The 27,432-nt window shown below is 39.0% G+C and overlaps 1 protein-coding gene across 3 annotated transcripts in view; it reads left to right on the forward strand.

Moving 5' to 3' along the window:
* The window catches only part of LOC100245056 (putative 3,4-dihydroxy-2-butanone kinase), an 83,768-nt gene that overhangs the window by 14,508 nt on the left and 41,828 nt on the right, over positions 1 to 27,432 (forward strand). For all 3 annotated transcript variants that reach the window (XM_059733937.1, XM_010665604.3, XM_059733938.1), the window contains 3 exons: positions 44 to 133; positions 14,386 to 14,559; positions 14,954 to 15,037. In XM_059733937.1, the coding sequence (XP_059589920.1) occupies positions 44 to 133; positions 14,386 to 14,559; positions 14,954 to 15,037 (348 nt within the window). The remainder of the gene's footprint in view (positions 1 to 43; positions 134 to 14,385; positions 14,560 to 14,953; positions 15,038 to 27,432) is intronic.

Consider the following 27,432-nt stretch of genomic DNA (forward strand, 5'->3'; position numbering starts at 1 on the left):
AGGATAAAATCAATGGGAAGAAAATGATCTTTGCCCATTGCAGATTGTCATTGTTGGTGATGATTGTGCCTTACCACCACCTCGAGGCATAGCAGGACGAAGAGGCTTGGCTGGGACTATTCTTGTTCATAAGGTTCTTTCTCTCTCTCTCTCTATGTGTGTGTGTGTGTGTGTTTACATATGTATACATATATGCATATATTTATTTGTGTCTATGTCAATAACTGTATATTTATATGTGTATGTATACATATATGCACACACACACACTCGAAGATTTTCTAGTATGGTCACAATGGTCATAAAAAATGAGGAAAAAGTTGTTGTCCTTTTGAAATCCTATGCATGATATTTTAATACTATTGGCCTAGTCACATTTTAAATGTTATGAGAGAAAATGTAATCATTTTGAAGCTCCATCTTCTGTTTTTAATTTTATTTATTCATTTATTATGGATAGGCTAAAAAGCAGAATGTATTTAAAAAACGTGTCTAAAAAAAAATAGGATGCAAACCCATGTACACACTATGTATACAAGCAAATCTCAGAAAAGTAGATTAACAACTTTGCTAAACTTTTTTGATAGGCAAAGGATAAGATTTTATAAACAAGCACCAAAGGAATGGTATACCAAAGTACATAGGAAGCATACAATGTGTGTCAAAAGGCACAGCTGAAAAAATATGAAACACAAAAAAACAACTCCTTTTAGCAAGAACTCAACCAACAAAAAAAAGAAGATAAGAAATCCAAAAATCCAATTTAGCCTCTGTTTGCTAAACAACTCCCTTTATTGTCACACTACCCATAAAACCAAAAGAGGACAAGAAAGGAAAACATTGGTATATTTGGAAACTGTTCTCAGGAGCAGTTTTTTTTTTTTTTTTTTTTGTTTTTGAGAACAAAAAAACGTAAAAACATGTTTGGTCGTTAGTTGTTCCCAAAACAAGTTTTTGAGAATTATTCTAAAAACAAGGTGTTTTCTAAGAAGATATTTTAATTGTTTTCACTTGTTTTCTAGGGGCATTTTAAAAAATAATTGTACGAATATGAAGAATGATTGAAAATATAGCATTGCAGATAAAAGTTATTTTTAAGAAATTTTTGGAAACATAGAAAACAGGTTGAGAACATTTCAAGTTCCAAAATTATAAAACATTAGAGATCTGTTTTCAAAACCGTTCTAAAAAACTGTTGTTTAAGAACTATTTTAAAAAATGTTCCCAAATAAGCCCTTAGTTTCCCACCTAATCACAAGAATAGTCTTGAGAAGAACATCTTTCAACTCCACGCAAGACTGCTCTAATCATTCATGTGTTATTCTATTATGCCCTCACCAAGTGATCTAAAAGATACATAACACATGTAGCCTCTAAATAAATAGCTTTGCTTTGGCTCCAACAAAAGTGTTGGGGCGACTATGAAGAATATCTCTAATTGAGTAGGGAAGTGCCCAAGATGCGATAATGAAGGCATCATTGGCCACAAATTAGAAGTCCATTTGCAGTGGATGGGGGCTATAGGAAATAAGGTCGACCCCTAGAGGATGGTTTGAAGAAGATATCCTTCATGGGCATTGGAGGCAATGTTTGGTTTGGGATTGAGTCAAAATCTTTTGAAATTTCGGTTGAGTTTCTCAAAGGAAAGATTTCTGGTGTTATCACTGAGAGGGGGTGGAGTTTCTTGTTGTGGATTAGGTTTGGAGACGGGGGTCTTTCTCTTTTCCTAGAAGGGGTGGAGTTTTGTTGTCAGAAAGAGAACTTGAAGGTGTTCAGCAAGTCTTGGTTAGAGGGAGGGAGGAGCTACAGGCTCCAACTTCGAATTAATGAGGTAGGAAGGTTTCTCTTGTGCTCAATTTTTTCTGTGGAGGGTAAGAGGTTTGTTTTGATTTTTCCTAAAGGTAAGGGACTGCCAGGAGGGTGGGCAGTGTTTGCTCAGAAGCTGAGAAGTTGTGGGGTGGTGCTTCCTCATGAAGTTGCTGAAGTTCTTTTGGCTGGGGATACCTCCATGCAGAGGAAAGCGGCTATGGGGTTGAAGGACTTGTTGCCTTTGGCGGAAGCGATGGGTGTGCCTCGGAGGGGGACGAGTGATATCATTTGGCTGCAATTTGGGGGTATTAACTCTTTTAACAAATTGCAGTCCCTCAACTGGTGCTTGGTGGGGCGTTGGGGTGATTTTAGCAACGATGCCCCACTCTTACCTCCATTAGAAGAATGGGTGAGGTTTCAGTGGAGTTTAAAAGGGAACTTAAAGCTGTCCTTGTTGGGCGGTTCTTTGATCTTATTTGATTTTGAGCTGGCAGGGGAAGTGGAAAGGGTCTTGCTTGAAGGAGTGCGTGTCTTCAATGGAAAAGATCTGATGCTTGATAGGTGGAGCCCAGAGACAGGCCTCTTCAAGGAAGGTGTTCAAGCTAGAAGTGCTTGGGTGAGATTAGTGGGTCTCCTGCTTTTCCTTGGGACAAAGCGTTCTTTAAACAGGTGGGTGATGCCTGTGGGGGTTTTTAAGGAGTAGATGAGGAGACTGCAGGGGGGCAGAATTTGCAGTGGGCAAGGGTCTTAGTCAAGACTAATGGGAGAAATATGGTGAGAAAGTTTGCAGGTTCTGGTAGGGAAGCTGTGTTTCTTAGTCCATTTCTGGTGGGAACTCTCTCTTGGATTTCTCAGGTGGCTTCCAGTAAGGATTGGTTGGAGGCAAGGGAGAAGATGATGGGGGCTCCATGTGTCCCTAGGAGAGTGGAGTCTTTAGCTTTGAAGCTAAGGTCAAAGAGGGGAGAGATGGCGAGTGGTGACAGGCTGGAAGCTGTTGATGGTACGGACTCAACAATATTCTCTGCAGAAAAGCTGCAATTCGTGGCTCAGGAGACTGATGGGGTTGAGGCAGAAGAGAACAAATCTCTTTCAGCAGTTGGGCAGCTTTAAAGGAGGGTATAGGGCCCTCTGGTAGCCTAGTTAGGGAAGTGGGGTGGAAACTACAATAGAAGGGTCTACTAATGGTTTTAAAGATGTTTGGCTGTGGCTGGCGAAAAGGCCCAATGTTTAAACCCCCTTGTGATCTAAGTGGAAGTTGTGGGCTCCTCTTCTTTGGGCCTAGAGGAGGGAGGTTTTAAGGCCTCGTTGGACACCTTCCCTTTTGATGAGGGAGTTTGGTGCCCTAAGTCTAATGGTTTGTCTCTCAACTCTTGGGTTGCTGGGAGATTTGAGTCTTCATTGGTGCAGAATAGGGGTTACGCATCCTCTAGTGGACGAAGCATTGGAGGCGGAAGCGGCTCGGTTCCAAGGTACGATATCTAACACTTCTTCGTTGGTGGGGTGCAGGACTTCTTCTACTTCTCTCCTACTGGGTTCGGATTGGGATGGAAGACGCTTTGAGGGGTTGATTTGCTGGAGGGATTTGGAGAAGCATGTCAGTGAGCCTTTCATAGGTGAAGAGGAAGTGAGGGGAGGTCTGCTCAAGATGATTTTGAAGGATGGTTCTAAGGTGGATTTCTTGGTGAGTGGCATGAACCTTGATGTTGACGCTAAGGAAGGGGAGGAAGCGAGGCCTATGGAGGTCAATGGTCTTACCCTATAGGGGTAGACAAGGAGATCCCTTATGTTAGAAGATGGTTTCAATATGCTAACCTCTTTTAGCAAATTTGTGGGGCTACCAGTTGATTGTTTTGAGGAGGAAATCTTGGTGCTTTTAAGAAGCTTGGAGCTTTGTAAGAAAGGGAAGGCTATGAGGTAGGGGTTAAAGAAAAGCCTCTCAGTTGGCTTGAAGTTCGAGAGGGAGCTTTGAATGCTGGAATACTTTGTTAATTGTAAGTTCGATACTGCTAATGAGAGGAGAGGGGGGAAAAGGAATTGATATATAGCCAAAGTTTGTCAATGAAGCTTTGCATTCTATTGTGGAACGTTAGAGGGATAAGCATAGAATCATTAAGTTTATGATTCGTACGCATTCGGCTGATCTTGTTTGCCTTCAAGAAATGAAGGTAAACTAGATGTTTGTGTCTTTGGTCAGGAGCTTGGGTATGGCTAGGCGTCTATAATGGGGGGCAGTGGATTCTAGGGGTCAAGCTAGGGGATTTTGGTTTTTTGGGATAACAAGGTACTACAACTCATTGAGATGGAGGTTGGGGCCTTTTTAGTTTCATGTCATTTGAAGAACTGTGAGGATAATTTTGTTTGGATGTTTACAGGCGTTTACGGTCCAGCTTTAAATGAGGAGAGGGAGTGGTTCTAGAATGAGTTGAGTGCTATTAGAGGTCTCTAGAATGACCCTTGGTGCATGGGAGAGGATTTCAATGTTGTGAGATTCTTGGGGGAAAGGAGGAATTGCTTTAGAAGTTTGGGTTCTATGAGGTGCTTCTAAGAGGTTAACCGCTTCCAAGAGGTTATTGAAGATCTGGAGCAAAAAGACCTCCCTTTATCTGGTGGTTCTTTTACTTGGTGTGGTGGTTTAAATAATAGGTTGGCTTCCAGGTTGGACCATTTTTTGGTTTCTAATGATCGGGAGGATCATTTTAACGACTTGTTCCAAAGCATTCTACCAAAACCAGTCTTAGATCATGTGCCAATCTTGCTTGATGGAGTGGGGATAAGGACAAGGAAAACTCTTTTCAGATTTGAAAAGATGTGGTTGAAAGTTGATGGATTCGAAGTCTGATAAAAAAAAAAAAAAAAGTTGATGGATTCAAAGAGCTGATAAGAAATTGGTGGGAGGGAGGGCGACAGTGCTCAGGGCTCCTTTAGTCATATTTTAGCTGTTAAGTTAAAAGCTTTAAAGCAGGATCTTAAAGTTTGGAATAAGGAGGTTTTTGGCAATGCCTCTACTCAGAAGCTAATTGCTTTGTCTCAATTGGGACAGTGGGATGGAAAAGAAAGGGAAAGGCTTCTCATTGAAGAGGAAAGGGAGGTGAGAATGTGGGTGTTGGAGGTTTTTAAAAAGTGGGCAGATCTGAAGCAGATCTCTTGGAGACAAAAATCAAGAGAGCTTTGGCTAAAAGAGGGTGATAAAAACACTAATTTTTTCCACAAAATGACCAATGCTCGGCGAAGGAGAAATTTTATTGCTAAGATTAGGGTGAACGATGACCTGTTAACTGAGGAAGATGGGATTAAAGAGGGGGTGGCTAGCGCTTTTTGCAGGATCCTTTCTGAGTCGGGGGAATAGAGACTGACTATTGGGATCCCGACTTTTGATTCTCTGCCAAGTGATGATGCTGAAGGCTTGGAGACCCCTTTCTCCGAGGAGGAGGTCCTCGTTGGTTTATTTGATCTATGTGGGGATAAAGCACTTGGCATGGATGGTTTTATCATGGCCTTTTGGAAGTTTTGTTGGGATTTTGTGAAAAGGGAGGTGATGGGGTTTTTTGCAGAATTCCATGACGTAGGGTCTTTTGAGAGGAGTTTAAATACCATGTTTATAGTCTTGGTTCCTAAGAAAGGGGGTGCATATGACTTAAAGGATTTTAGACCAATTAGCTTGGTAGGAGGCCTTTACAAGCTCCTAGCAAAGGTCTTAGCCAATAAACTTAAAAAAGTGGTGGGTAAGTTTGTTTCAAACTTTCAACATGCTTTTGTGGTGGGGAGACAAATATTGGATGCATTTTCGATTGAAAATGAGGCCATTGATTCTAGAATTAAAGGCAAGTTGAAAGAGGTTATTTGTAAGCTTGATATCAAAAAGGCCTATGATCATGTAAATTGGAACTTTGTCTTAGCATTATTGGAAAAAATGGGGTTTGGCTTCAAGGGGATTGGTTGGATCAGATGGTGTATTTTCACAGTTCGTTCCTCTATTTTGGGTTCTTCCAAAGTTCTAGAGGTTTGAGACAAGGTGATCCTATGTCCCCTTATAAATATCTTGGCAATGGAGGCCTTCTCTTGTATCCTTATTAGAGCGAAGGAGGAGGGGTTTTTTGAAGGCTTCTTAGATGAGGTGGAGGCTTTATTTATGAGGTTGCAAGTTCAGACAAGTAATAGAGATATTGAGGATAAAATGATTTGGCTAAACTCAAAGAGTTACATCTTTCTTAGTTAAATCTTTCGATTTCTTTTCATCAAATGGAAAAAAGGAGGCGTTCCTGTTGGAAAATATGCAGAACCTGTATGAAGACTTTTCAATTGGGAAATATTTTTGAATTAATTTTTTCCTTATTAGTTTAGGTGAATGATTCTTTTTTGTGAATAGAGATATCCTCGGCTAGAAATGTATTGGTGGAAAATTTTAATTTTGTGGATGGTTCTGCATTGTCTTTCTCTTAGTCAAATGTTAATGAAGGAGTCATGACTACCACTATTGTTACTGCTAATGCTATGAATTCAGGAAAGAAGGAAGGCCGAAAACCAAGTGAAAAGTGTCAAAATATTGTGTGAATGGTCGAATACTTTGGCCTTGAGTTTTGTATATTATATATAGACTTTACAAGGATGCTATACATGGAAAGCAAATAAAAGCAAATAAATTCCCGCATGATTCTAGCCCTATACATGTAAACTATAATCTGTCAAATAATGTATGTTAACTGTACAGAATAATAAATGGAGAAATAAGGAAACAATTGTGGGCTAAAATAAGGAAAGAAGTGTGGACAACAAAGCTGTCCTTTGACAATAAGGACTCACTTTGGTGCAACTCTTGCCACAAGAATCGTCCCTCCAATGAAAACTGTTGGAAGCTACATGGCAAGCCTTCAAATTTATTTGGAAAAAATAATGGCCGCAGAAGAGGAAATTCAGGTTACAAATCCCAGAGTTATGTTGCTGATATAGAAGCGAAACAGCTAGAAAATACTATTACAAGAGAAATTTTCAACAAGCAGGAGATTGATAAGCTGAAGCAATTTCCTTGTCTTATTTTTTTATAGCGCTTCCATTTCTTCTTTTATCACTTGAGCCCACTTCAGATTTGTTAAGGCTTTTTGTATTCTGTTGGGAACATTGCATGAAGACAAGTTGTGTACAAACGCCTTGAGAGGTTTTGATAATCTCCAAGTTGATACATGGTTGGCAGTTGGGTATGTTGATCTTCTTTCCTCAAAATCTTGTGAGTATTGATTTGGGGGCTTTCCACGATTATGTCTGAAAGGTAAGTTTCAGCCATGGTTTGAAGAGCTCGGCTATTAGGTCGCTTTTTTAGTTGCTATAGCTACCCATGAATTTTCCGGCAAGTTTCCTTGGTATGCGATGGTTTCTTACAGTGATCACACCAAGGCTTTTTTCTCGTCTCCTTTCGATTAAGGGCCTTGTGAAACAAGGGCTGAGCTTCTAGGTTCTGTTTTGAGACTTGGTTCAGGACTGCTAAGCATAATTCTCTTCCAGCATTCTTCCTGCCTCACTGATGAGAAAACCTCATGGATTGATGGGAGAGGCTTTTGATCAAGAATCCATCCTTTCACCTCTTCCAAGCAGCCGTTTACACCTGTGAGAAACACATAAACCCGATTGTTTTCTTCATGCTTCATATGCCTTGCATAATCATTGGGATTCTCCTAGACATCATCGTAGCAGTGGTCCAATTACTGCCACAAAGTTACCATCTAGTTGTAGTAGACAATAACCTCATGATCTCCTTGTTTCAATTCAAAAATTTGGGAGGAATTCTCCGAATCAGAGTAACTCTCCCGTATAGAATCCCATATGGCTTTTGTTATAGGCATGAACATATTGGGCTTAGCAATAGACAACTCCATAGAGTTGAGAAGCCATGCCATTACTAAAGAGTTTTTTGATCTCCAAGTTCTAAAATTTAGGTCCCTTTCTACAGGCTTCATCACTTCACTTGTCAGATATCCTAATACATATATTATATTTACATTTATATTTATTATTTATTATTTATTATTATTTTTGATAACAAGGAGGCTTCCATGGTTAAGCCCTTAGGACTCTCCATGGGGACCCAAACCTTGGGTTGCTAACCGCCCCGCAACAACTAGTATCGGATAAATTCAGGGTATTATAAATGACAATATATATATATATGTTGAAAGAGAGAGAGAGAAAACCTTAATTCTCATTCATATGTTTAACTTCTTACAATAGAGAAATATATATACAAGGCTAGGTTGAACTAACTACCATATATGACCTATATTAAGAAAGGAAAGAAAGATTGTACACTATAAATACATTATATTCAACACTCCCCCTCAAGCTGGAGCATATATGTCATATGCAGCAAGCTTGTTACAAATGTATTTAATCCTAGGACCTCTGAGAGATTTAGTGAAGATGTCTGCTAGTTGATTATTTGAATTAACAAAACTTGTAGCAACACACCTTGATGCGATCTTCTCTCTAATGAAGTGACAGTCAACTTCAATATGCTTGGTCCTTTCATGGAAGACTGGATTGGATGCAATATGTAATGCGGCCTGATTGTCACATATTAGCTTTATCTGTTCATCCTTTCCAAATCTCAATTCCTGAAGGAGTTGCCTCAACCATATGAGTTCACATGTTGCCAAAGCCATAGCTCGATACTCAGTTTCGGCGCTTGATCTGGCCACTACATCTTGTTTTTTACTCTTCCAGGATATTAAGTTACCTCTAATAAAAACACAATACCCTGAGGTGGAACGCCTATCTGAGGGTGAACCAGCCCAGTCTGCATCTGTGTAACCAACAATTTGGGTATGGCCCCTGTCTTCATACAACATACCTTGGCCTGGTGTTCCTTTAATATATCGAAGAATGCGGATCACAACATCCCAATGGTTGTTACATGGTGACTGTAGAAATTGACTAACCACACTCACATGAAAATAGATGTTTGGCCGAGTGATGGTGCGGTAGTTCAGTTTGCTTACAAGTCGTCGATATCTCCCAGGATCTCTTAGAGGCTCCCCTTGTCCTGGTACAAGTTTGACATTTGGATCCATAGGAGTGTCAACAGGTTTACATTCTAACATACCTGTTTCTTCCAAGATGTCTAAGACATACTTCCTTTGTGACATAACCATACCTAAACTAGATTGAGCTATTTCAAGTCCCAGAAAGTACTTGAGTTTGCCCAAATCTTTGGTTTGAAAGTGATTCAAAAGGTGTTGCTTTAGTCTTTGGATACCCTCCTGATCACTGCCTGTAATGACAATGTCATCCACATAAACTACCAAATAGATGCACTGGCTCGAAGAGTTATGATGATAGAAAATTGAATGATCTGCTTCACTTCGAAGCATTCCAAACTTTTGAACAACTGAACTAAAATGCCCAAACCATGCCCAAGGAGACTGTTTCAAGCCATATAGAGAGCGGTGTAACTTGCACACTAAACCAGACTCCCCCTGAGCAACAAAACCAGATGGTTGCTCCATGTACACTTCCTCGAGAAGTTCACCATGAAGGAAAGTATTCTTAATATTCAACTGATAAAGAGGCCAATGACACATATTGCCATAGAGAGAAATAAGCAAACAGAAGCAATCTTGGTAACAGGAGAGAAGGTGTCACCATAGTCACAACCATAAATCTGAGTATAACCTTTAGCAACCAAGCGTGCCTTAAGGCGATCAACCTGACCATCAGGACCAACTTTAACAGTGTAGACCCAACGACATTCAACTGTAGATTTACTAGGAGGTAAAGAAACAAGATCCCATGTACCATTGGAGTGCAGAGCAGCCATTTCATCAACCATTGCCTGTCGCCACCCAGGATGAGAAAGTGCCTCACTAGTGCTCTTAGGAAGAGAAACAGAGGATAAAGTAGAGACAAAGGCAGAATAGGATGAAGATAATCGATGGTAGCTCAAAAAATTATAAATAGGATGAGGATTACGAGTATATCGATTACCTTTCCGAAGAGTAATAGGCAAATGGTCAGTAGATGACAGGGCCGGGGTAGGGGAAATCGGTGGGATAGGATGTGAGTCATCAGGTACCTTAGCTGAAGAGAGAGGAGGAGCAACAACACAATGTCGACGATGATAAACCTGAAGAGGACGAGAGAGCGCATCTGAAGGGGGGGATATATAGGGAAGTGGTAATACTTCAGAAATGGGAAGAGATTCAGAGGATGAGAAGAATGGAGAGTCCTCAAAGAAGGTGACATCAACGGAGAGAAAATAACGATGAGTGTCAAGGGAATAACAACGATAACCCTTCTGAAGTCGAGAGTATCCCAAGAAGATGCATTTCGTAGCCTTGGCGGAGAGCTTGTCCTGTCCAGGTGTGATAGTATGAACAAAACAAGTACAACCAAAGACATGAGGAGGAAGGAAATAAAGAGGTTGGGTAGGAAAAATGAGGGAATGAGGGATTTGGTTATGTAATATAGATGAGGGCCTACGATTAATCAAGTAACAGGCGGTAAGAATAGCATCCCCCCAAAAACGAAAAGGAACATGACTATGGAGAAGGAGGGTACGAGCTGTCTCAACAAGATGTCGATTTTTACGTTCAACAATCCCATTTTGTTGAGGAGTATGAGCACAAGATGACTGATGGAGGATCCCATGTTGGGACATAAAAGAAGTAAAGGGTGTAGAAAAATATTCCCGAGCATTGTCACTACGTAACACTCGAATAGAAACATTGAATTGTGTTTGGATTTTAGCATAAAATTTCTGGAAAATGGGGAATAACTCAGCTTGATTTTTCATTAAAAATAACTAAGTACATTTTGAATAGTCATCAATGAAAGTGACAAAATATTGAAATCCTAAAATAGACGCGGTTTGACACGGACCCCAAACATCAGTGTGGACAAGTTCAAAAGGAGACTTTGCCAGGTTATTCAAACGCTTTGGGAACGAGACACGAGTATGTTTCCCAAGTTGACAGGACTCACACGCAAGCGACGACAAAGTGGAAAAATGAGGAACCATCTTCTGGAACTTGGAGAGACTAGGATGACCCAGACAACTGTGAATGAGAAGAGGAGCATCGGTGGAAATGCAAACTGCAGGAGATGAAGGTGATGTGAGGTGATGGAGGCCTTGAGACTCATGCCCTATACCAATCGTCTTCCCTGTACTCCGGTCCTGTAAGATCATAGATTTATCAGAAAAAGTGATAGAATAGTTAAGAGTGCGAGTTATTTTGCTGATGGAAATAAGATTAAAAGGACACTCAGGGGCATAAAGAACAGAATGGAGAGGTAGGGAAGGGAGAGGATGAGCCAAACCAATACCTTTAGCCATAGTTTGGGAACCATTAGCTAAAGTAACAGTAGGTAAGGTAGAGGTAGTAGTAATAGAGGAGAAAATGTGTTTATTACCAGAGATATGATCAGATGCTCCAGAATCTAGAATCCACGGGCCAAGAGAAGGAGACTGAGTAAAGCAGACAGAGGCATTACCGGTATGGGCAACAAAAGCAACAAAAGCTGATGTGGCTGCTTGATATCGGAGATAGACATCATAATCACTACCAGTAAGGGTGATACTCTGAGATGTGGAGCTCGCAGCGGAGTCAGGTCGAGATAGCAGAGGATCAGATGACTGAGCAATGTGGGCAGTGCGAGGAGGCCGTCCATGTAACTGATAGCAACGATCTCGAGTGTGACCAAGCTTATTACAATAGGTGCACTGAGGACGTTGTCCTTGACCCTGATTGCCACTACGTCCTCCTCGAGAGTTAGTCTAAGAGGCTAACACAGATGAATTTGAAGGACCATCAGTCGACAAGGTCTGAGTAGAGGAGAGGCGTAAGAGACGAGCGAACACATCATCCAATGTCGGGACCCAAACAAAGGAGAAAAGTGACTGGAGATGAAGAAGAGGCCTTTCCAAGGCACACACAGGTCTCGGCCAAGGAAGGGAGCTGCCGTCGGAGGAGGCTGAAATGCCAAAAAAAATGGAGAAGCAGGGTTCGGAGAGGACCGACGGAGGCTTAGAAGTGCAAGACGGCATCGGACGAGCCTGCTAGTAGAAGCTCGACACCGGAAAGTGGGCCATGTGCCCTCACGCGCCGGCGCGTGGGATTCAGGCCGCTGGAGAATAATGGTGTGGAGGCGCATGGATCGGTGTTTGGCTCCGGTGCTTTGAGAAAAGTTGCAGATCTCCTCTTTGTGCTCCGGATGATGTGGTCGGTGTCGGAAAATATCGTCGGGGAAAAGTCGCCGGAAAATATCACCGGAAAATGTTGACGGTGATGAGGGTTTTTTGATCACGATATGGCTGATCGGAAAGCTTTGGGAGATGGAAAAGGTGACCAGAATGAAACACGGTCACTGGACGGATTCTCGGAATTAATTACACGGGTAAACCAGAAAGAATAAAGTTTTCTCCCTTGGCTCTGATACCATGTTGAAAGAGAGAGAGAAAACTTAATTCTCATTCATATGTTTAACTTCTTACAATAGAGAAATATATGTACAAGGCTAGGTTGAACTAACTACCATATATGTGACCTATATTAAGAAATGAAAGAAAGATTGTATACTATAAATACATTATATTCAACAATATATATATATATTGCGACTGTTTTAAGTAATTCTTACCATTCAATTCATGAATGGTTATCTGCGGAGAGGAATTTGCAGATGAATGGTCCACGCCATTGGTTGTTTGGGTGGCTTCAGATGTAGCCTCAAATTCTGTTGATGTCCTATTGATTTTGGTCATCGCCATTTTAACCATTGAAAGATTGATCTAAGAGCCATAGCTCTGATATCATAAAGATTTTTAGAAGATAATATGATTTCTTTGTAATAATAAATCAGAATACACAACAACAAATAAATTAGACTCATAGCACCATAAGATCCTAACTTGTGGGAGATAACAAAAAGAAAAAATATTATAACTAATCCAATTTTGTTACTTGGATTTTATTGAACGAAAAGGCATAAAAATCTTAACTTTCCTAACTATATTTGACAATTACCAATAAGACTTGAGTTTGGTTATCCCATTTTTGTTTTGGTCATCCATCTTTTTATTTGTTAAAAAGGATGTTTCCTCTTATGTTTGGAAGACTAGATATTCAAGGTTTTCATTGTGTTGTGTGTTAATTTGCTAAACACCATTGTGTGTCACTCCCTTCAGGGAGTAATTAAAGTTCCATTCTATTCAATCTAATCCACGCTGAGGTTTGGGGGCTTACTCAAATTCAAAGTATTTCTGGGGCAAAATGGTTTGTCTTTTATTGATGATTGCACAAGGGTCACATGGGTATATCTTATAAACACAAATTTGATGTTACTACTATCCACCACCCACCCACCTTTTCAGTGAGGATGAGCCTAGGACAAAGTCAAAGCTCCCCCCACCGACCCACTATGCAATGATGAATGTCCTCAGAAAAGCCCATTGCTTCCCCTTTCCTTACCTCAATCTACACCACCTCTTCGACTGCCAGATGAGTTTCATCGATTGCCACCTGGTGAACTCTGACAGTGTCAACAAATGATTTTTCCTTCTTCAAAGCCAATGCTTTACCCATTGAGGATGGGAAGGTCACAAGAGGGGCAGTAGAGGCACTTGAGGAAGGGGCAACACCAAAGTTTCTTAACTTCCTCACCAATGTAATCTAACCTCCCAGGTGCCCCTTTCCCTTCATGGAAGACCAAGGTAAACCTCTTAGATTCCACAAAGCAAATGGAACACAAAATAAAGTGACCTGCAACATTACTCTGAAGCTCCGACCTATAACTCGTCTCCCCATTCTTCCATTCCTTGAAAGGCTTCCCTGCAACCTTTTAGGCAGCAACCCTCCACCCCTACAAGCAGGGCTACCAAGCTTCTTTCTCCAAATCTAATCCATCTTTAAAAGTCTTGACTCCTTTCCCATACCAGACCAACAAACTTCCCTTTCACCAACTCAACATAAATCTCCAAGGATTTTGACTCCACTGCAAACCACCCTTTACCTTCCTTCATGGTTGGGTGATGATAATTAAGGTTATGGTTGCATAGTATGAGAATTTCAGAAAGTCAATTTGTTAATACTGTTTTCTCCTTTCCTATCTTATGAATACTTAAAACTTTCTACATCAATTTAAAACATTGTTTAACTTTGAACACACTTATGCACACAAAAAAAGACCTATTAGCTCATAAACTCATTATGCATCATAAGAAAAACATCGTCATTGGTTCCACATCAATTTGTGTCATCCAAACATGCTTAACCTAAACTCTTGCAATGAGAATACCAAGTCTCCCAACTATTGTAAAAAGCTTTTGAAAGCCCTTGGTTAACATGTACTAGATACAGGGGACTGAAACCCAATCTGGTTATTGCTTTTCATTTTGAAATAATACTTGTTCTTTCTCCTTCAGGTGCTGCTGTAGATTCACTTGTTTTTATTGCTAGCTTGACAAAGTGACTAAAATTAGTTTCTATTTCAACTGCATATTTTGTTCTCAGAAAGAACAATTCATTTATATGTCAATCATAATTTCGATGAGTTCCTCAAATATTTTTTCTTTTTATAATTTATAAAAAATAGGTTGCTGGAGCTGCTGCTGCTGCTGGCCTTTCGCTTGCTGATGTTGCTGCAGAAGCAAGACATGCATCTGAAATGGTTGGAACGATGGGTGTTGCATTAACTGTATGCACACTGCCAGGTCAGGTCACATCTGATCGTCTGGGCCCAGGAAAGATGGAACTTGGTCTTGGGATTGTAAGTTAATCTCAATAAGTCCCCTTATTCTCATTATTTCTGATCATTAATGCAGTTTGCATTAATTACTTAGCATGTATTTTGAATTGACTTTGACATGGAGTTTACTCTATATTTTCAAATTGTTGAGTTACAACTTTTGTTGGCTACTCTTGATGCTATGCACTTTACTTAGTGGCTAATTATTGATTATTATTATGTTTTTGGTAGTGGCGAATTATTGATTATTATTATGTTTTTTGCAGTCTCCACTGATAAACTGGTGCTTTTTATCGATTTTACATTGTTTTTGTTGGCATTATTTACTAAATAATTGGTTCTTCTATTTACCTCTTAATTTAACTCTGATCCTACTTTTGAATATCCAGTTAGCTAAACATGCATTTCTTTTCAGCACGGGGAACCTGGCGCAGCTGTTGCTGACCTTCAGCCTGTGGATGTTGTGGTTTCTCATGTTCTTAAGCAGATTTTATTACCGGTATGTTCTGACATATATTCTGCCTTATTGTTTGGATAATTAAAGATGGTCATCTTTTTGTCAGGATTTCTGCTTTTAATAGTAAATTGTATTGCAAAAATAATGTTCTAGGTTAGTCTAAGTTGACTCACACATGCTAAATTTGAAATGACAAACCTTTGAGGGGTTTTACAGCATTTGTGTGTCCTTGAAGATTTTTTGAGCACAAGATTTCTGAGTAATTTGATGTGCTAATTTCTTTGACCTTAGGATGTTAGGTAATCACATTAATCCTTAATTCATTTTGTTAGAATTTGATGAATCAATTTGGAGCAACTTAAGTTGGATTGATTGAGCATTCCATGTGCTAGTGAGAAATTGGGCATCAAGAATCAGTAACTATGAAATACTATTGATGAAAGAAAAAGATGTCTACTAGGAAGGATGAGAAATTGTTCACAAGGAAAAGTTCCTGCAAAGTAAGGCCTTAGTATAGTCCCACTACACCCAAACAAATATCTCTTGGTGAATAGTGTTTTTTTAGGAATGAACAACTAGTCCATGCTGTATTTTTTTTGAGCATTACTTTGTAAGTAATCTAATTTTTTTTCATGCTCACTAAGTCATGGCAACATCATAAGCCTCATTTTTGGAGCTACTCTTCTCTTCCTTGCAAACTCATTGTCATCTCTTCTTGAATATGAAGCTACTAGGCAGCAAATTTGTGTTCATGCAATTTAACAAGAAGTAGTTCAATTTTGAGCAGTTTGCTTTGCCTTTACTTCTTCTGTATGAATGCTTCGAAGCTAGTGTAATATAATAAACTTGTGTGTGTGTGTGTATGTTTAAGTTGACTGTATGAACCATTGGATTTCAAATAATGAATTTGTAATATAATAAACTTATTTCCTTGCTTCTCTTTGGGCTTTCTGTTCCAAGGTTTTTAAGGGGACTCCCCTTAATGTGTTACAACTTGACTGGTTAGCGGTGTGTAATTCCAAAGGATTGGTCTAATCTAGAGAGTTTGTTTGTTTTTACTGTGTACTTTCTTGTTTTTGTATTCTTGTAGTTTAGTTTTCTTTGGTGAGAGGATTTCTCATCCTTCTCTTGTACTTCTTTTTTTCTATCAATATATCCCTTTGTCGTTTCCTATCAAAAAAAAAAAAATGAATTTGTACAATCTTGACCCCAGCACATTGATATTAGTGTATGCTTGCAAACTCAACTCTATACTTCTTTCAAACAGAATACCTTTCCAAGAGTGAATTTCAAGTATCAGAGATTATATAGTCTACCCCAAGATGACTTTGTTTTGGTGAATGCATAGACCAACTTATAATGCTCGAGGCATAGGCTATATCCCGGTCTAGTATGGGATAAGTATATCGACTTTCCAACTAACCTTTGATGCATATGTCGGTCTACAACTGCCTCCTCCTTAACATCATCAAGTTTGTGATTCTATCCACTAGGAGTGTCAACCGACTTACATCCTAGCATCCTAGTTTCCCTTAGCAGATCAGAAACATATTTTTGTTGTGATATAAAAATACCACTCCTTGAGTGAGCCACTTATATATATGCAAGAAATGCTTCAGTTTTCCAAGATCTTTTATTTCAACTTTGCAGCTAGAATTTTTTTAAGCCACTCTATTTCCTCTAAATCATTTCTAGTAACAATTATGTCATTTTCATAGACAATTGGAGCAGTAACCATTCCTAAAGTTGAGTGCTTAAGAAAGAAAGTATGATCTCCTTGACTTTTTTGATACTTCACCCCCACTATAGCATTAGTGAATCTACCAAAACCATACTCTAGGATATTGCTTGAGTGCATATGGAGCCTTTTTTTAGCCTGCACACATGGTTGTTATTGAAATTCTTATTAAATCTTGTTGGAGCTTCCATATAGACTCTCTTTCAAGTTACTATGTAAAAATGCATTTTTGACAACAAATTCCTACTAGGACTAACCAAGATTGGTAGTCAAATACAACTAGATACACATAATATTCATCTTTGCCCTTGGGGCAAAGGTCTCTTGATAATCAACTCCATAGGTCTTAGCTACTAATATAGCTTTGTGTCACTCTAGAGTCCCATGTGCATTGTATTTCATGCCAAATACCCATTTACACCCATTTGGCATATGTCCCTTTAAGAAGTTATACATTTTCCCATGTTTGACCCTTCTTAAGTGCTCTTACAATCTTATTTCCTTACTTATGGCTTTTCTCTAATTCTCATTCCTAAATGTTTTGTGGAAAAATGTAATTTGTATGTAGGTTGGCAAATTGGCTAAATTAGGGAAGTTATAACTATATATTTCTGTAATTAAGGAGAGAATTAGGACAATCTTGTAATCAAGGGGATCTAATATAATTAGGTTAGGAAGGTTCTTATTTTTGGTGCTAGGAATAATTGTATAAATATGTGAGTCTGTGTAGATTGAAATTAAGGAAAAATTTATTCTCTTTCTTCCTTCCAATTCCTTAGATTCTTCATGGTATCAAAGCTTTAGGCTCATAAATCTGGGAATCAAGAAGAGAAGTGTTTTCGGCCTTCATTATCAAGTTCGAAGATCATTGTCAACCTTCATTATTGACCTTTAAGGGTTTCCTACTCATTTGAATTGCGCCATTGCTGCAAACACGGTTTGTATAGTCACTCTTGTCTTAGCCTCACACTAAGCTGCAAACACAGATCGTGAACTCATCACCAAAGCAACAGGAGACCAACAACCACCTTTGTCCTTGCGCCATTGGTACAATAGGAGATTGAGAGCTTAGGACCTCTGATGCAACTACCTTGATTGTCGTTATCCTAGATTGCCACTAGCTAGGGCTTTAACACAATTCTGAGCTCTACGTGTTGTCTTCAACATGTTCTTTAACTTTCAAAAACCTTTGGAGTTTTTATATTTGAACCACAAAAAAAAAAAAAAATGTTAATGACGTATTAGAAACTCCCACTATAACCACTCAGTCTGAGGAAGTTATAACCAGTCACACCATGGGAGAATTATAGAATATTCAAGCGCCTACAAATTTAATGGGAACAATTATTTAAAATGGTCACGACTTGTTTGTACCTTTCTGAACGAAAAAAAGGAAATTAAGTCATTTCTTAGGAATTGGACCAAAGAGAGGAGATCCTCAGTTTGATACCTGGGACAAACATGACTCAATGATTATTTATTTATCTTATTTTGTGTATTGTTTGATACCGAGCCAAGACACCAAGACCGATATGCCTCAGGGCCCTCTAAGTCGATGATTGCGATCGCGACTTTGAACCATGGTATAATTTTGTAATTAAGGAGAGAATTAGGACAATCCCATAATCAAGGGTATCTGATGTGATTAGGTTAGGAAGGTTCCTATTTTTGGTGCTAAGAATGTGGGTTTGTGCAAATTGAAATTAAGGAAAAATTTATTCTCTTTATTCCTTCCAATTATTTAGATTCTTCATGTTTCTTGGATTGTTTACGAAATTTCGATGAGATTTAGGTGACAAAAGAATGCTTTGTGTGAAGATATCAATTTATCGGTTGAGACAATGGAAATAGGTTGTTGAGTGTGCTTTTGTGTTCCTTTTTTAGTAGCAATAGCCCTTAGGTATCCTCAAAATCAGGTTCATCATGAGAATCATCAACATTTTCCAACCTATTTTTATTTTGTTCTGGTCATGGTTGTTACCTTCTTTGATAGACCTGCAATGTGGCGACACTAGGGCCTCCACAAGCCTGTTTGAGATTTGTGTTTAGAAACAGTTTTCTATTATGAAAATGGGAAAGCTGTTTTCCAGACTTGAAAAAATGTTTGGTAATTTTTTGATAGGAAACAATGTTTTGAAAACTTGTTCTGAAAATAGTGATTTTAATTTTTTTTTTCAGTTGTTTTCATTTATTTTCTAGGGGTTGTTTCAAAAAATAATTCTAGAAATATGGGAAATGATTGAAAATAAATCATTGTAGATTTTTATTATTTTTAAGTAATATTTGAAAACATAGAAAACAGGTTGAGAACATTCCAAGTTCTTAAACAACCTTTTGATTTAGGAAACATCAAAGAACTACTTTTGAAAACTATCATCCAAAATTATTTTTTGGTAAATGTTTTTGAAAATGTTCCCAAACAGGCCCATGTCTCTCACCTTTCATCTGTAATTTCAGAGATGCAGTAGGTGGAATCAAGGGAGACATAGATTGTTCAAGATAAGAAAAAAGATGGTTTATTTTCCACTAAAGGCTCCCCTCTGAAGGTAAGTCTTGGGATAGAATGATCGGTTTTCCACAAAATGACACCCATGGTTGTGAAGAACTTTTTGGAAGATGGTTGTTGCGTTTGTAACCCTTTTTTTGTTTCAGAATATCCTATAATTTGTTCTTCTTTTAAGAATGGATATGAACATAGGGGAAACAACCAAACACTTGAGAAGGGAGTTAGCAAAAACCATTAACATCAAGGAAAAACTATGAGAAATCAATCTTTGGAGATTGATGATTTGAGACTGTAAAAGCATTTTGGTTAGGTGCTCAACCTTTAAAACTACTTCCCCCTAGTAGAACTCAAGCACATTTTTTGAAATATTAGGGTTGTTATAACTTCTGAAGATGCCTATTTTTTCTCTTTGCAAACCCTTTTTTTATTATTTTATTTTATTTTTATTTTTATTTTTATTTTTTGTTTTTGTGAAGAATCATTACAAGAACATTGATGAAATGATGCATGTTTCTTGGAAAAATGGTGCTAAAATTGGATTCAAGTATCCCCTCTCATTATTGTTTTTTGACAGGTAAATTTTTTTGTCATCATGGGCCTTGAACTTGGAACCTTCCACAAACCCTTCCCAACCCTTTTATCACATGAGCCAAGCCTCAAAGTATTCCCTCTTATTATCAGAATGAGAAAGGAAAAATGTTACCTTGCAATTTAAATCTTTGTTCATTTGATAGATTAATAAAAGATTAACAAATAGTTTTGGCACATGAATATTGACTTCAAGGATAAAGATGGTGACCAATTACTATTGCTAAAGTACCATAAACTATGTTAATATTTTTATTTCCAGGATATGAACTGTATGTAGAGAAAAAATGTGCATAATTTGTCATATGTGTGGAAGAATTAAATTAGGAAAGTCGTGATTTTGTAGAGAGAATTAGGTAATCTTGTGATCAAAGGGATTTTTTGTAATTAAGTTAGGAAAGTTTTCCATTTAGGTGCTAGGATTTTTTGTATATATATGAGTCTTTGTACAGGCAAAAGATTAAGGAAAAGAATTTTTACCTTGCATTCTTTCCAGCTCTCTTCTACAATATGTTCAGTAATGCCTGACTCATTGATCTTGGAGTTTGAGAAACAGTCTTTTGTGATGGTAAGAGCATGAGAATGAAAATAATTACTTGAGTGTAAAGAGCACAAACCATTTGGGTTTTCTAGTGATTAGAGGAGATTTCTAAGTTACTCAATTTTCTTTTTGTTGAACTCTCCAATTTCAGTATTGTTGGTTGCATTCTCTTGGAAAACTTCTTCAGAATGATCAACACATGCTTGTCTTCCTCGCTTTCCAGTTTGTGCTCCTTGATTGTCATTGTTTTCGCTTACTGACTGAAGTTTTCCATGAAGCTTCCAATAGTTCTCCTTGGTGTGCCTTGGCTTTTTATTGTAGTTCTACCCTAAACCATCTTTATTAATAGTTGATTTGCTAGCTTCTATTTTCACGGATTGTAGAAAGTTTGCTGTTGTTATTCTGCAACCCTTAATTCATAACTAGGACTCCATTGTTCGGTTTGGCTGTAACAAGTGTTGAGCCTTTGATGGATTGATTATCAAACATTATTGTCTGATGTCCTTCTTTAGTCTTTGTTATTGAGACTAGCCAGGAACTCAAAGATTCTCTTTTTTTTTTTTTTTTTTTGCATGATTCTGTAACATAGTAGCATCTTCACTATACTTCATTTTAAATTTTTGGTAATGGTCCAACTCATAGCGCCTTCATTGTATTATAATACTCTATGACAAACATGATTCCTTGTTTGGTGGTTGTGATTTTTGTCTTGATTTCATTGATTTAGGCAGCATCTTTGACCTTGGAGTACGTTTGTCGCATTGCTTCCTAGATTTCCTTTGCTGTGGTTAGGAGTTTACAAGTGCCACTGATCTCAGGTTGCATAGAACTTTAGAGCTAGGATAATCATCAAATTTTGTTCATCCCAAACATCAAATTTGGAATCATCACGAATAGGCTTTGGTCCAATTAGATGATTTAGCTTTCCTTTACCTTTCAAGAAAGTTGAAACAAGTTCTAACCAAAGGAGATAATTCTTTCTATTCAATTGATAAGATGCTTGAAGATTCTAATACTCGACTGTAACCTGTTGAGAAGCAACAACTTGGTTGTTTGCCTCAGATATTTGAAACATGGTGTGTTGAGTAAAGGCTAAATTTGTAACCGCATAGAATGGTATGAAAAAAGAGATGAAAATGGTTCTTTGTTCCAATAGTTGAAACTGTGAAATAACTAAAGAATGAAAGAGACAAAAGCTTTGATACCATGAAGTTGAATGTATGATTGATTATATTTCGAATAATGAATCTGTATAGTTTTATAGGTGTCTATATATAACTATTAAAAGAAAAAACTAACTTTCCTAAAATATCTGTCCTAAAATCAAGGAACCAAAAAGCCTTTGGCTTCCATATCCTATGAGGATTCTTAACTGATTCATCAACGTTTTTGATATTATTTCTGTTGAAATTTGGCATTCAAAGTTAGGGTTCTTAATTTAGGAAAGTTGTTTTAGGAATAAAAAAGGAGAGATCATTTAGGATGATTCAGTTTCCTAATTTTAGGAGAGATTCAGTTTCCTAATTTTAGGAGAGAATCAAGCCAGATTGATATCTTCTTATTCGGTCATTTGTGTATATATATGTGTATGGTGTGTACCTAAAAAATTAATAAAAAGGAATTCAAAAATTCTTCATGGTATCAGAGCCAGTTTTCTGAAACCCTAATCCCTTCTGGCCATCTCTTATTCAGGCCATCATTCATTCCGGCCAAATCTCTCTGGCCATCTCTCAATCCGACCATCTCTCTCTGGCCATCTCTCATTTCGGTCATCAGTCCCTGTTCTCAGAGCCAAGGGAGAAAACGCTTTCTGGTCGATCGAATCATCGTCAGAAAACATTCACTATTGGCAACTTTTCCGGCGACGGTTTTTTCTACACCGCAAGGACCGCCTGGAGGAAATCTCCAATTTTTCCCAAAGCACCGGAGCCAGAAAACCATCCACGCGCGTTTTTCCGGCCGACGCGTGAGGGCGCGTGAGCCACTTTCCGGCGACGCGCTTCCTCCTCCAGGATCGCCTGACGCCGACCAGCCACCCTTCTTACCTGTTTCTGCCATCCGAGCCCTGCACGTGCCTCTTTTGGGGTTCTTTTGCCTCCGTGGGCCCTGCGATCAGCTTTTTCGACGTCCTCCGGCTATTTTTTCTCAACTTCAATCCCTGCACGTGCCTTGGGAAGTGTTCTTCTACCTTTCCGGTCCATGACAAAATACAGAATGGCATCATCACACGTATCCAGCGTCACGTCACCAGAATCAGGGGGCAGATCTGAAATTCCAAACCTTGGTGGCAGTGATTCCTTTCCTATTCTCGTCACAGGACACAAATTAAATGGCCATAACTATTTACAGTGGTCACAATCTATGTTGCTGTTCATTTGCGGTAAAGGAAAGGATGAGTACCTCACTGGAGAAGCAGCTATGCCAGAAACTACAGAACCGGGTTTCAGGAAGTGGAAGATTGAAAATAGCATGATCATGTCATGGCTTATCAATTCCATGAACAATGACATAGGTGAAAATTTTTTGTTGTTTAAGACTGCAAAGGACATCTGGGATGCAGCCAAAGAAACTTACTCAAGTTCTGAAAATACTTCAGAACTTTTTCAGGTTGAATCAGCCTTACATGACTTCCGTCAAGGAGAGCAATCAGTTACTCAGTATTACAACACAATCACAAGGTATTGGCAGCAACTTGACTTATTCGAGACTCACTCATGGAAATGTTCGGATGATGCAGCAACATACAGGAAAATTGTGGAACAAAAGAGACTGTTCAAGTTTTTCCTAGGACTAAACAGGGAATTGGATGATGTTAGAGGCCGAATCATGGGCATTAAACCCCTTCCAAGTCTCAGGGAGTCTTTTTCAGAGGTTAGGCGTGAAGAAAGTAGAAAGAAAGTGATGATGGGATCCAAAGAGCAACCTGCCCCAACATTGGATGCCTCTGCCCTTGCTGCTCGGTCATTTAATAGTAGTGGTGGAGATCGTCAGAAACGGGATAGGCCTTGGTGTGATTATTGTAAGAAACCAGGCCATTATAAGGAGGCTTGCTGGAAGCTTCATGGCAAACCGGCTGATTGGAAACCAAAGCCACGGTCTGACAGAGATGGTAGAGCACATGTGGCTACCAACTCTGAGAGCACATCTGTTCCCGAGCCGAGTCCATTCAACAAAGAGCAGATGGAGATGCTACAGAAACTATTAAGCCAAGTTGGCAGTGGCAGTACTACCGGGATAGCCCTCACTGCTAATCAAGGAGGAATGAAGCCGTGGATAGTGGACACAGGTGCTTCTGATCACATGACAGGAGATGCTGCCATTCTTCAAAATTACAAGCCAAGTAATGGTCATTCATCCGTCCATATTGCTGATGGTTCAAAGTCAAAAATTGCCGGGACAGGTTCTATAAAACTTACTAAAGACTTATATCTTGACTCTGTCCTCCATGTTCCAAACTTGGATTGTAATCTTTTGTCTATTAGCAAATTGGCCCGTGATCTCCAATGTGTTACTAAATTCTATCCAAACTCGTGTGTTTTTCAGGACTAGAAATCGGGGAAGATGATTGGCAGTGCTGAACTGTGTTCCGGGCTCTACCTCCTCTCATGTGGCCAATTCTCAAACCAAGTCTCTTAAGCAAGTTGCGTACAGTCTCATAGTATGTTAGAGTCTTTCAATTCTGTGTCAAATTCTAAGGTCAATAAAGATAGTGAGATTATAATGTTACACTATCGCCTTGGTCATCCTAGCTTTGTTTACCTTGCAAAATTGTTTCCCAAATTATTTATCAATAAAAATCCAGCATCTTATCACTGTGAAATTTGTCAGTTTGCAAAGCATACTCGAATAGTATATCCTCAAATCCCATACAAACCTTTGACTGTTTTCTCTCTAGTACATAGTGATGTGTGGGGTCCCTCTCGGATAAAAAATATTTCTGGCACTCGATGGTTTGTGACATTCGTTGATGATCATACACGGGTAACATGGGTTTTCCTTATGAAAGAAAAGTCAGAGGTCGGGCACATTTTTCAAACCTTCAATCTTATGGTTCAAAATCAATTCAATTCCAAAATTCAAGTCCTCAAGTCAAATAATGCAAAGGAATACTTTACTAGTAGTCTCAGTACTTATCTTCAAAATCACGGCATTATCCATATAAGTTCTTGCGTTGACACCCCACAACAAAATGGGGTGGCTGAACGCAAGAATAGACATCTCTTGGAAGTTGCCCGATGCCTTATGTTTTCCTCTAATGTTCCAAACTATTTCTGGGGGGAAGCTATTCTCACAGCTACCTATTTGATTAACCGTATGCCATCCAGGGTGCTTACCTTTCAATCCCCACGTCAACTTTTCTTAAAACAATTTCCTCACACCCGTGCAGCCTCTTCTAATTTACCACTCAAAGTATTTGGTTGCACGACATTCGTTCATGTGTATCCTCAAAATCGTAGCAAATTTGCTCCTCGAGCCAATAAGTGCATTTTCCTAGGGTATTCTCTAACCCAAAAAGGGTATAAATGCTATTCTCCAACCAACAAAAGATTTTACACCACCATGGACGTCTCTTTCTTTGAACATGTCTTCTTCTATCCCAAATCTCATGTTCAGGGGGAGAGCATGAATGAACATCAAGTTTGGGAGTCTCTTCTTGAGGGTGTACCTTCTTTTCACTCAGAGTCACCAAATCCTTCCCAATTTGCGCCCACTGAGTTGTCCACACCCATGCCTTCATTAGTCCAGCCAGCCCAGCACACAGATGTTCCTTCTCCCGTGACCATCCAGTCTCCCATGCCTATTCAACCTATAGCCCCACAACTTGCTAATGAGAACTTACAAGTTTACATCAGGAGGAGGAAAAGACAGGAATTAGAGCACGGATCACAGTCAACATGTGGCCAATATATTGACTCCAATTCAAGTCTTCCTGAAGAGAACATAGGTGAGGATAGGGTTGGAGAGGTGTTAATTCCCAGCATTGATGATTCTACTCTGCCGATTGCATTGAGGAAGGGTGTTAGGAGATGTACAGATCATCCAATTGGGAATTATGTTACGTATGAAGGGCTATCACCATCTTACAGAGCATTTGCTACTTCTCTTGATGATACTCAGGTTCCCAACACAATACAAGAGGCACTCAAAATTTCAGAATGGAAGAAGGCAGTACAAGATGAGATTGATGCACTTGAGAAGAATGGGACGTGGACTATCACAGATTTGCCGGTTGGGAAGAGGCCCGTGGGGTGCAAGTGGATTTTCACCATAAAATACAAAGCAGATGGATCAGTCGAGAGATTCAAGGCTCGTTTGGTAGCTAGAGGGTTTACACAATCCTATGGGATAGACTATCAGGAAACTTTTGCTCCTGTTGCAAAACTGAACACTATCAGGATTCTTCTCTCATTGGCTGTCAATCAAGATTGGTGCTTGCAACAACTGGACATAAAAAATGCGTTTCTAAATGGTGACCTAGAAGAGGAAGTCTACATGGAAATACCACCTGGTTTGGAAGAAAGTATGGCAAAGAATCAGGTTTGCAAACTCCAAAAATCCTTGTACGGCCTTAAACAATCTCCCCGAGCCTGGTTTGATAGATTCACAAAAGCAATCCTAAAGCTGGGTTACAAACAAGGTCAGGCTGATCATACTCTATTTGTCAAGAAGTCTCATGCCGGGAAAATGGCCATATTGATAGTCTATGTCGATGATATTATTCTATCTGGGAATGATATGGAGGAATTACAGAAGTTGAAGAAGTATTTGTCAGAAGAGTTTGAAGTTAAAGACCTTGGAAATTTGAAATATTTCCTTGGTATGGAAGTGGCTAGATCAAGGAAGGGAATTGTAGTCTCTCAAAGAAAATATATACTCGATCTTCTTAAGGAGACCGGTATGCTGGGATGCAAACCAATTGATACTCCTATGGATAGTCAGAAGAAACTTGGTATCGAGAAAGAAAGTACACCGGTAGACAGGGGGAGATATCAGCGGCTTGTCGGGCGCTTGATTTATCTCTCACACACTAGGCCAGATATTGGCTTTGCAGTGAGTGCTGTAAGTCAATTCATGCACAGCCCCACTGTGGAACACATGGAAGCAGTCTACAGGATTCTTAGATATTTAAAAATGACACCAGGGAAAGGTTTATTCTTCAGAAAGACAGAGAACCATGACATTGAAGTATACTCAGATGCGGATTGGGCAGGAAACATCATTGACAGGCGGTCCACTTCAGGATATTGTTCTTTTGTCTGGGGAAATCTTGTTACCTGGAGGAGTAAGAAGCAAACAGTTGTAGCCAGAAGTAGTGCAGAAGCTGAGTACAGAGCTCTTGCACAGGGAATCTGTGAAGGGATTTGGATAAAAAGGGTTCTTAGTGAATTGGGACAAACGAGTTCATCTCCAATTCTGATGATGTGTGATAATCAGGCAGCTATAAGCATAGCAAAGAACCCCGTGCATCATGATAGGACCAAGCATGTTGAGATTGACAGACACTTCATCACAGAGAAGGTGACTAGTGAGACGGTTAAATTGAACTATGTTCCTTCCAAGCACCAAACCGCAGACATCCTCACCAAAGCTTTACTTAGGCCTAACTTCGAAGACTTAACTTGCAAGCTGGGATTATATGATATATATTCTCCAGCTTGAGGGGGAGTGTTGAAATTTGGCATTCAAAGTTAGGGTTCTTAATTTAGGAAAGTTGTTTTAGGAATAAAAAAGGAGAGATCATTTAGGATGATTCAGTTTCCTAATTTTAGGAGAGATTCAGTTTCCTAATTTTAGGAGAGAATCAAGCCAGATTGATATCTTTTTATTCGGTCATTTGTGTATATATATGTGTATGGTGTGTACCTAAAAAATTAATAAAAAGAATTCAGAAATTCTTCAATTTCATTTGACACCTTAATTTGATGTTCCTTGTTTTTCTTATTCTTTAATCTGTTTTGCTTTAAATAATATAAAAGAAGTTTCTTATGGAGATGACTAAAAATTGCATTTATGCTTTAAATTATTCACTGGAATGACAGCTCATTGACATGAAACTTTCTCTT

Source organism: Vitis vinifera, chromosome 17 (genome assembly GCF_030704535.1).
Source record: "Vitis vinifera cultivar Pinot Noir 40024 chromosome 17, ASM3070453v1".
Classification (NCBI taxonomy): Eukaryota; Viridiplantae; Streptophyta; class Magnoliopsida; order Vitales; family Vitaceae; genus Vitis; species Vitis vinifera.